Raw genomic sequence first — 11,714 nt, forward strand, 5'->3', positions numbered from 1 at the left:
GCAATGGTGCGATCTTGGCTCACCACAACCTCTGCCTCCTGGGTTCAAGCAATTCTCCTGCCTCAGCCTCCCAAGTAGCTGGGATTACAGGCATGTGCCACCACACCCAGCTAATTTTGTATTTTTAGTAGATGGGGTTTCCCACGTTCATCAGGCTGGTCTCGAACTCCCAACCTCAGGTGATCCACCCACCTCAGCCTCCCAAAGTGCTGGGATTACAGGTGTGAACCACTGTGCCCAGCCCCTGACCAGTTTTAATGGAAAAAGTCATGCAAGGATCTCTCTGTTCTCTAAAAAGGTGACAATCAATCAACAGGTGTTTATTGAAAGTCTACTATGTTTTCAATGCTTTGAAGGTCACCTTATTATAATTGCTTTGGAAACTCCCTTCGGGAACAGTACAATCTCACAAAAATCTCAGACCACGTGGAAATGTTATCATCACAATTATCAGCCTTTTTTGCCTGGAGTGCTTTGGGAGAAACCCTACCTTCATCAAGAATTTCCCTTTATTATCTCAAGTCTCTGCTTAAAAAAAAAAAAAAAATCAGAAAAGACAAGTATCTCTTTCATGTTCTAGAAGTAAATGTACTTTTATGAAAGAAGAAGAGATAAGAAATAAGTAAATAACATTAATAGCATGTTTGAATATAAAATCAAAGAGATGAGGGAAAATGAAGGTAAAATCTGTTTCCTAGGGAAAATTTAATTTTCTTTTTATTAATCACTTATTAGACCTCAGATGAATAAAAGTAAACCATCCACTTTGAGATTTCTCTTTTTGCCTTACTTCTCAGATGAAAGCCATCCTTGCTCACGCATTCACAAACCTATTCTTCTACCCAAGACCACTTACTACAAGACCCTTCTAGTTCTGCCATATATTAATCGATCTACTTAACTATACTTTTCAGAAGAACATACACACGTGACCTGGCAGCACTTACGGATCTAAATATCATATGCAGGGGCATGGCAATGTTGAGATTCAGGGCATAGTTGTTCACCACGCTCACGGTGAAGAACATGGTCACCATTATGGCATAGTACCTGAAATGCAGACAGAACAGCTCATCAAACAGAATCTAGGATTTCAAGAAAATCAAGTATAGGAAATATATATTTTTGGCTAAAAAGGCATTTTGCCTATTTCCTCTGCGTTACAAGATTGCATCACTATTATGCGATGTCAACTACTAAGTACGTATCGAAATGCTTCACAAAGCCAGACTAACATGGGAAAGTCTGAGTTATAAAATACATTTAAAGAAACACTATTTAATATTTTTCAAGTATACATAGCAACTTAAAATGATTGTATTGGTTCTTTGTAAATAATTTTCATATACCTCTGAAGAACCTGAAAATGGCTGATTCTCTCAAATACTTCCTCTATACACTTGTTTGTACTGTTAATTTTCGCTGTTTCTAAAGAAAGTATTTGCTAAGTTAAGGATTATTTTCAGCCTAGCAGCTGCTAAAATTCTCCCGCATTCTGAACTAGTGGCCTCCAAATTAATGAGGACATGGTTTGACTTGTACAGATTTTTATTTAAAATCAGGGTCTCTGTTTTTTGAAAGTTTATAGGTCTTAAAATAATAGAAACAAAAACTAAAAAAAAAAAAAAAAAATCCAGTAACCCTAATAACTTAAAGGGATAAATACAAATGAATAATTATGAACAGATGAATTAAACAAATAATTTTACATTTGTATGTCATCACTGTGATTCAGAAAATACATAAGATGCCTTCTACATATATTGGGCCAAATCATATAAAATTGCCGTTGTTATAGGTCAAAAAGAGTTGAATGTCAGAAATTTCATATGACTCAACTTACTATATTGAGTAAGAGAAAAAAATAGCATTTAAAATAAATGGCTAAAGAATGCAGGGCAAAGGCAAATAAGTGGTTCCATATTCTTCAGGAAATGTTGATCTTGGAGATTCCCAACCATTTTCCACCTTTGCACATCTGAAGGATATGACAGCACTGAGTCCTAAGTGATCTTCCCTGAAAGAACCCATTCTGCATTGCTAGTTAGGTGTGGAGCCATACACCACAACAGGCAGTCAAGCCAAGGCTAAATTAATATAGTCTGGAAAGTCTGAGGAACTTGACAATGAACACACATGCAAAATTACCAGCAACAGCTTCTTCACAGCTTCTAAATAATATACTATCAGCGACTTTACAAAGTTTCTTGCAGATTTTCTTAGTTCTATCTTGAAGAGGTGCCATTTACAGAGTTTGTCAAGGTTTTTTAGGGTAATTAATTTAACTATTCCACATTGCTTGCCTAGAAATTGTTGATAGGGATGAATGACATGAGCAAAATTTTGATTATGGCTCCACCTACAGAAAATAAAATGGCCAACCCTCAAAGGGCGGGATGGGGAGTCTGGACATCATTCAGAACATCATGGTAAGCACAGAGTGGGGCAACATGATAAAATGATATTAAGTGAAATGGACAGATGAAGAGGTGGGAGGCAGGGAAGTCAGCCAGCTAGGATGCTATTATAAAAGATATGGTGACAAGGTATACTTCCTGATCTATGCTAGTGGTGGAGAGAATGGGCAGAGATAGTGGGAAGAGGCGGGAAAGGGCCAGAGGAGTCAAGAAATGCTGGGGCTTTTACTGCAATGTAAATGCTGGTCTTTAGGGGCAGAAAGTCTTATGCAGATACTAAAGCCAATGAAAAACTAAAAGTATCTGGAATATTTAGCATCGTATTGGGAACTTTAAAAGTATAATATTAACAAAATTCAGCCAGATTTTCTATAGCAGGCTATGTAGGAATGCTGCAAAAGAAAACCAACAAAGATGGGCCTTCATACTTGGATATATTCATACCAGAATGTCGCTCTAAACGGGAGTAAGTGACATCATCCTACTAAATACTCACAATTGGATGGATTACGCTTTTATCTCAAGTCACTCTCAGCAAGAAGGCTGAGTTTTCAATACATTGTTTAACATAAGAACTGCCCTGTTTTCTATTTGGCCCCATGAGTACAATTATGTAAATTTGGACTCATGTACTACAGGTCTGGCATCAACAAATTTTGACTTCGCTTGCCATTCATTTTCTTTTAATTGAGGTGAAATTCACGTAATATAAAATTAACTATTTTAAAGTGAACAATTCCGTGGCATTTAGTACATTCACAAAGTTATGTAACTACTACCTCTATTTATTTCCAAAAGCCATTCGATTTTAAAAAGAAACAAGGATACTCCTCTTTTAGAATGTTTGATAACTTTACCAACACAGAAGACAGCACAAAATTTGTGGTCACACTAGGCCTTCTGACTAATCCTATACTAAATAAGAACACACACACATACACACTCTTGTCTCCATCATGGTTATTTTAAATCTTGTGGTAGAAATTTTATTTTGGAAGTAGGCACCCTGGATTTTCACAACATATTAAATTCAGAAAATGACTTATTATTCTACTGATATCTTTGAAACAAATCTTCTAAAAGAATGTCTTATCCTCCTTTTATACAGGTACCACCTCTTTACTTTCTTAAAAAATCCAAAAGCTAAAAGAGACTCTAATGTACCATACCTTATTGGGATAGCTGGTGGCTTCCTTCCCAAATCAGCTTCAAAGAGGAAGCCTTCCACAGCAATAAATAAAAATTGTGCAAATGTCACAATGTTCCCACATCCTGGATGCTTCCTGTATAGTGAATAACAAAAGAGGGGGTGAAGGCACAAAAATTGAGATAAAGAACACTAAAATGCATTCCAATTAGAGGGCCAGAATAACAAGGTGGATGGATTTCGATTGCCCACTGTCCTTTATCTTAATCCTCATAGCCTTTGGATCACATATACTTAGCATTGATCTCACAGAGAAGAATGTCAAGCTTTCTTATTTTACTCTTCCTTGCGTGTACCAGGCCACGAGTGAGAATTACTGTGACACACTTGTTCCCAGAACTATGATACAGCCTTCCTAGTAAACTGCAGGAAATTGGTCATATGTTCTTACTGGGATCTTTGCTTCACCAAAAAGATCTCTAATCAGGATCCCAGTCAGCTTAGGTAGCAAAGCCCAGGGACAGAAATATGCTCAGGTCTCCTGGAATATTTATATATCCCTCCTAACCAGGAATCACCAAGACTGCTGTGAAACAAAAAATGGACCCAGTGTTGATGATAGGAACATTACTTTAAATGGTGCCCAGCAATGGGGCAAAATTGGTTCTTAGGATGGGGGGGAATCTTACTCTTTTTATAATAATAAAGTACAAATATACATACAGTACCTGAACCAGTACACACTATAATTATCTATGGCGGGGGAGGGATTAAGAAAATAACGTCTAAAAACTATTCTGGAGGAGGCATAATGAACAAAAGACTGAAAAACACTGCCATAGTCTACTATTCTCTACAGCCCTCAACCCAGTGTTTTGAATATATTAGGCACTCAAAAAATGTTTGTGGAATTCAATAGATTCTCTTTAGTGATCTACCAAACAGTTGGGGAAGATTCCCCACGTTTGACAGTGATTGTTAGGAACAAATTTACAAAGTTAAAAACTTCCTCCTGACATTCATCTTGAGGTACTCTGAAAACTAGTCATTTAAAATGTTCAGGTTTTCTTGAGCTTGTCTTCCACTCAGCTCCGCTCAATCACTGGAAGAAGAACAAAGTGAGCAGTTATCTTTGCTCTCCTGAAGCTTCCAGATTTCCTGTAATACCAATATTCACCCGCTTTCGAATTCTGTGTTTTCATCTTTTTTTTTTTTTTTTGAGACAGAGTCTCGCTCTGTCGCCCAGGCTGGAGTGCAGTGGTGCGATCTCGGCTCACTACAAGCTCCGCCTCCCGGGTTCACGCCATTCTCCTGCCTCAACCTCCTGAGCAGCTGGGACTACAGGTCCGCCACCAGGCCTGGCTAATTTTTTTGTATTTTTTCAGTAAAGGCAGGGTTTCACTGTGTTAGCCAGGATGGTCTCGATCTCCTGACCTTGTGATCCACTCGCCTCGGCCTCCCAAAGTGCTGGGATTACAGGCGTGAGCCACCACGCCGGGCCTCTGTGTTTTCGTCTTGACCAAAGGCATTTACCTGAAGCTGGTGAAGAGAGGGATGTAACTGTATTATTACATATTAATATAATGCTACTTACCAGAAACGACTCCATTCTCCATTGGTGGTATTAGTATTATACAGTAATGCCAAGATATACAAGTCCTTAAATACACCCATTAGGCACAAAAATAAGACAACGCAGGCATGAGCCATTCTTCTACAGAGCTAGGCTTACTAACTGAAGCAGAACTGTTGCTACTCTTTAAGCTCTGCTGCCTATGAAGGTTTCCTTGAAAACTGCTTTCTATTCAATTCAGCAAGTTCTCTTTTAGCACTTCTTATGTTCAAAGGACAAGGCTAAATGCAGGAATCCATAAATAATCATGTAAGACATTTACCTCATTCAAGGAGCTAATTAAAACCATTAGCCTAAATATGAGCAACAGAAGGAACTTTAACTCTAGATGGTTCCTAGCGCGGTGATTTGGAACTCGGGCCAGCCTACTCTGCTCTTTAAAAATCTGTTTCCCAAATGGTCGGCATGGTGGCTGGCTCACGCCTATAATCCCAGCACTTTGGGAGGCTAAGGCAGGTGGCTCACCTGAGGTCAGGAGTTCGAGACCAGCTTGGCCAACATAGTGAAACCCCGTCTCTACTAAAAATACAAAAATTAGCCAGGTGTGGTGGTGCATGCCTGTAATCCTAGCTACTCGGGAGGCTGAGGCAGGAGAATCACTTGAACCTGGGAGGTGGAGGTTGCAGTGAGCCGAGATCATGCCACTGCCCTCCAGCCTGGGTGACAAAGCGAGACTCTTGTCTCAAAAACAAACAACAACAAAAAAACCTATTTACCCAAAGAGGCTCACTGTCCCACTTCTAATTTGATTAGTCCGGGGTAGGACCCTGGAATCTGTACTTTTAAAAGCTTTCCACTTGATTGTCACATGCAGCCAGGTTGGAGAAATACCAGTCGAGGTGCAGGGAAAGGGCTGAGAGTGTATGTGAGTGCATGTGTCGCTGTGTATGTGAATGCACAGGTAGTTCTCAGGTGCTGACACAAGGTTGAAAACCACTATGCTCCACTGTGCTTAAAAGTACACACTGACATGCGAGATGCTGCTCTGTCACTTGCTATGTGACAGAAGTGAATTAATTTATCTAAGCCTAGTGTTTTTATCTTTAAAATGGAAACCATATGAGTGCCTATCTCTGATTTATTGTAGAGTAAATGAGCCATCCCTGAAAAGCACTTAACACAGTGCCTGCCACAGAGTGAAAAAGGCAAATATGATGACCAGTATTTAGGATCTTGCATACTGAAAGGTCTTCAGCCTTTAAAAGGTCTTCACCCATTTAAAGACATTCCAGTTGACTAAGTTTTCTCATCTCTAAAATGAAAGTGACTTCACTGTTGTAGTGAGTATTCAATGAGAAAATACATGTAAGTGCCAAGCACAAGACGTAATCCAAAAGAGGCTTCAAAGTTTCCTTCTATGTTCTCTTTACCAAGCTTAGGCCAAGTCAACTGAAGAACAATTATCAAGACCCAATTATGTGTAGAGTTAGGTGGCAGCTTCCAGAGAGCCCCCAACTTGAATGGGACTGGATCCCTGCCCAAGAAGATGACAATATGAGAGAGCCAGACATGAAGAAGGAGGCCGTCAGAAGCCAGCGCCTTAGCAGGGATGGTGACGGGACAGACCATGTCCCATTTACCTTTCTGCTCTCACTTTCGGGTCAGTGACCCACATTCACTCAAGCAAGAGAATGAACGTGAGGGTTCCAATGTGATCTAGAATCTTTAAATGAGGCCCATTTATCTTTCTACAAAAGATAAAAAGAGATTTAAAAAATGATTCACATGGCATGTGTATTCTCTATAGGATTTTTTAAAAGGACATCTTAGTACTTTTTATTTTATGGAGGTGCGTATTGATATGCCCATTTCATTCCATTGCTAAAGACGCTGAGGGTCCCATTGCACTGTGTGAGTTAAGTCTCCCAGGGGTCAACAGCAAATAAATGGCATTTGCGGTTACCCTTAGCATTATGATTAATACAATTCAGTGGAGTTTGGTATGGGTTTTTAGTTGTGCAATAATTGCCACTATCTAATGTTAGGACATTCCCAAGAGATACTCCATTCCCATGTTAAGTCACTTGCCATTTCTTCCTTTTCCTAGTCCAGCAATAACCCTAATCTACTTTTTGTTTCTATTTCTATAGAATTTTAAAATCTCCCTAATGTACTCAAATAATTTAATTTTTGAAAGCTCAACTTACGAAGCCTTTTCGAAACACACTGTTGTATAGCTACCAATGGAATTATTTATTTTAACTTGAATATTTCATTTTAAAACTTCAGAGTAAAAACTTGGATCCCCTAATCTTGTTTTCTTGAGCTCTATTCCTCAGGAATTGTAATCACTAACTGCAAACAGTTTCTCTCACTTTGAATTCTCTTGGCAAAAATTCAAATTTTTATTTAAAAAAAGAATGCAACTTTGAAGAGAATGAATTGGGCAGATAGTTTATGCCTTTTGCATTTCTTTTGCTGAATTTAGGAAACTTTAATTCAAGATCAGGCACTTGAATGAAAAATAAAATAGGAAAAAAAAGTTTCAGATTGTTTTTCTGATGTAAGGCATGCAATATCTTGCCTAGTTAGTTAGCTGGTGTGTGTATATCTTGTTTCCAAGGTACAATGTAAGCTCCCTAAGGAGGAATATCAAGGCACTCATCCATTACTACCTATCTGCTCTGTCCACTCATTGTGTTTTATTATTGGTCCCAATCATAGGTATAAAAATCAGAAAGAAAAGCCTAAATTTATTTTCCAATTTGGGGAAAATGGTTAAAAATGTCCTCTTCTTCCTGCAAGTCACTTAGCATTTATATTTAGTGTTATACTTGCTACTTATTAGGGCACCTAATGGCTCCAAGCCAGCCAATATAAAAAGCACAGTTCCTAGGCTATACAAATTTATGGGCCTTCCACTGTGATGTCCCAAGATAAAGTCACAAATTCCAAGGCCATATCTAAAGGCCATCTGGTTCAACTAGCTCTTATTTTACTGATCTGTAACACAAGAAGTGGAGACTCGTCTTAGGAAAGGGCTCTATTCAGTCTGGTGCACCACTGATTATTTTAATAAATGCACCTCCTCACCAGTTTATGAAAACCCATTGTTTTATGCAAAAATGCAGATTTACAAAAAAAAAGATAAGAAATGATTATTTATTTACAAATTATTCAAAATATTTTAAATAGAACTTCCTATAATGCGTGAAAATATTTTATAAAATTAGATTTGTCCATAACTTTGCAGGAACATAAATATATAAAAAAGAAATATATCTTTCTTTTATATATTAAAGTAATATATCTGTATTGAAACCAAGTTGTTGGAGAGAATGGGAAGCCCTACAAGTGTGCTTTAGGCTTTACATGTGCATCTCACTTCATCCTTCAAAACTCTGTGAAGCTGGAAGAACCATCATCACCATCACCCGCTTTTACAGTTGGGTCAGACTCAGGGAGATCAAGTAATTCAGTCAAGGGCTCACTAACTAGTAAAGAGGGGATTCAGTTGCTTGCATATTCTCATGTCATATAGCCTTTGGCAAGATTTAATTTAATGGCATATTCAACACAAATATTACCATTATTCCCTTACTTTCATTTCCATGGCTGGCCCGATGATATCACCTTTTATATTTTCTTTTTTTATTTTTTGAGACGTAGTCTCGCACTGTTGCTCAGGTTGGAGTGCAGCAGTGCTATCTCGGCTCACTGCAACCTCCGCCTCCCGGGTTCTAACGATTCTCCTGCCTCAGCCTCCTGAGTAGCTGGGATTACAGGTGTCCGCCACCATGCCCAGCTAATTTTTGTATTTTTAGTAGAGACGGGGTCTCACCATGTTGGCCAGGCTGGTCTTGAGCCCCTGACCTCGTGATCCACCCACCTCAGCCTCCCAAAGTGCTGGGATTACAGGTGTGAGCCACTGCGCCTGGCCAACTTTTTTATATTTTCAAACCAATTGTTGCCAAAGTGGCCTTCCTTTAAAAGTGTATCAGATTTACAGTTGGAAACAATTTTGTTGTCATTTTTATATCCCTCACCACCTATTCCCAAGTCAAATAACAGATCTTTATCAACTTTCTGTATAAAAAAATTTCAAGCTCCGGAACAGCAAAACTTAACCCCACACAGTTTACCTTGAGTAAACTGGTTGCTTCGGGATGATTTAATCAATGATATAAAATAAAATAAACTTCTAGTAGGTACCACATGAAGAAGTGGATGACCAAAATCTATAAGCTGCTCAAGTTCAAAACTGGCAGGGAGGTTGAAAAAGGTATTGGACTAGGAGCTTAGATATCTTGGGTCCCATTTCTGGCTCTGCCACTTACAAGTAGTGAAAGGTCACCTAACTTCTTTGGACCATTTCCACTTCAGTAAAACAGTTAATAATTCTTGACCTATCTTCTGCACAAGATTGTTTGGATGATCAACAGAGATACAAGTTGAGTATCTCTCATCTGAAAATCTGAACTCTGAAATGCTCTAAAAAATCTGAAACTTTTTGAGCACTAATATGCTGCTGCAAGTGAAAATTCCACACCTGACACCTTTGCTTTCTGATAGTTCAATGTATACAAACTTTAATTCATGTACAAATTATTAAAAATATTGTATACAATTACCTTCAAGCTAAGGTTATGTGTATAAGCTGTATAAGAAACACAAATGAATTTGTGTTTAGATTTGGGTACCATCCCTAAAATATCTCATTATGTAGATGCAAATATTCCCAAATCAAAAAAAAAAAATACAAAATAACACCTATTCCCAAGCATTTCAAATGAAGGATACTCAACTTGTAATGTATAGATGCAGAAACACGAGCTAGAGAACACTATAGGTATTGTTTTACTGCCAGGAAAAGGAGGCCCAGAGAGGCTAAGTGACTTGAAGGGCTATACAGCCAGTGGATGATGGAGCCAAGAGTGAAATTCACAACACAGCTTTTTAGTCCTGGAGCCTTTTCCATACCACCTGTTGTCTTTTCTGTAATAGCTTCTATCCACCGAACTTTGCACATTCAAAGTAACCTCAAAGAGCCCTCTCGGGTCACTTGGACCGATCTTCCACATATTTTTTTTTTTTTTTCTTTTTGCAAGCCACCTCAAAGAGCACTCTTGGGTCACGTGGACTGATCTTCCACATAAAAATCTGTTCTACCGCATCATTTATGTATGTTTGGGCAAAGTACTCATAACCATCTCCAAGGCCAATAAAGCAAATGCTTTGCAGGATGCCGTAATAAAAATAAAACTTTCTTTGCAGCATGTACAAAGTCAGACTGCTTTATACGTCAAAAACCTTTGCTCAGGTCCAGCCTGGACCATTTAACAGGATCGAAAAAAGAGCTAGAGCTGGATGGGAAGGAAGAGAGAGAGTGGTTTGGTGAAGGAACCTTGGTTCTGACACTAGCTCTCTGCCGACCTTGGACTGGTCATGTGAAAAACTCTTCAGGCTTCAATCCCCGCCGAGTGTGGAAAAGGGGTAACGACAGCAACACCCTGAGTGTTCCCCTCGCAGGAATGCTTTGAAACTGTTAGGCGGGACTGCGGCTGGTGCGCAGTTTTGGGAAGCAGCGGACTCAGCGGAGTCCCAGGCTGCCCAGACAGGACGGATTGTTGGGGGGCTCAGGCCGTCCTGCCCCGGGCTCCGTGGGCGGCGGGGTAGGGACAGGGCGTGGGCGCGTCCCGGGGGGACCTCTCCTCCGGCTTCCTCCGCCCCGCCCCAGGAGACCGGGTGCGGCCCGAGCGGGTCACTCACCGGGCCAGGAGCTCTAGGAAGATCACGTTACTGCAGCAGCCTGCGAACACCAGGCCCACCGCCAAGGCCGGGCGCATGGCCGGTGCAGGCTTGGGGGAGCGAGCGCACAGAGTAAGCGCCCGCCTATACCGCTACCCCAGGACGCCGACCTCCTGCCTCCCCGCAGCGCAGCACATCGCACCGTCCTGGAGAGCCGCTCTCACTGGGGGCCGCCGCGGTCTCCTCTTCCCCAGCGGCCAACACCGACGCTGCCACCAAGGAGCTGTAGTTCGCAGTCAGCCTCGGTCCCATTCATCAGAGGGGGCGTCCGAGACCCGGCCAGACTACTGTCCCAGGATGCCGTGCACCTTTACGTCAGGCTGCGTCGTTCCCGCTTCCGCCAGGCAGCTCCGCCAGAGAGCACAGGGGAAGGAGGTGCCCGGCAGGGCTCGCGCGATAGGCGGCCGCGGGGCTTGCTGGGAAATGAAGTCCCAAAGTTGTCAGTGTTTCTTGCGAGACCGCCCAGAGCGGAGAAGTAACTCGGCCGCCAGGGTCACAACAAACTTGCTGGCAGCGGCGGCACTAGAACTACAGAGCTGTGACTGCTCGTTGGAGGTGTTCTAGCATCTGAAACAACTCTGCTTTCTGAACTTTTATATATATATATACATACATATATACACATATATATACATATATACATATATACATACATATATACATATATACATATATACACATATATACATATATACATATATACACATATATACATATATATACATACATACATATATACATATATATACATACATACATATATACATAT

At 40.4% G+C, this 11,714-nt stretch overlaps 1 protein-coding gene across 2 annotated transcripts in view; it reads right to left on the reverse strand.

Moving 5' to 3' along the window:
- The window catches only part of SLC35B4 (solute carrier family 35 member B4), a 32,405-nt gene extending 21,153 nt beyond the window's left edge, over positions 1–11,252 (reverse strand). The window contains exons 1-3 of one of the 2 annotated variants that reach the window (XM_032761785.2): positions 10,907–11,252; positions 3,587–3,700; positions 948–1,050 (exon numbers count right to left, since the gene is read on the reverse strand). In XM_032761785.2, the coding sequence (XP_032617676.1) occupies positions 948–1,050; positions 3,587–3,700; positions 10,907–10,983 (294 nt within the window). In that variant the 5' untranslated portion in view covers positions 10,984–11,252. The remainder of the gene's footprint in view (positions 1–947; positions 1,051–3,586; positions 3,701–10,906) is intronic. The other variant, XM_032761778.2, reaches the window with a different exon arrangement.
- Between the last annotated feature and the right edge of the window lie 462 nt (positions 11,253–11,714).

This window comes from Hylobates moloch, unplaced genomic scaffold, assembly GCF_009828535.3.
Source record: "Hylobates moloch isolate HMO894 unplaced genomic scaffold, HMol_V3 SCAFFOLD_1, whole genome shotgun sequence".
NCBI lineage: Eukaryota > Metazoa > Chordata > Mammalia > Primates > Hylobatidae > Hylobates > Hylobates moloch.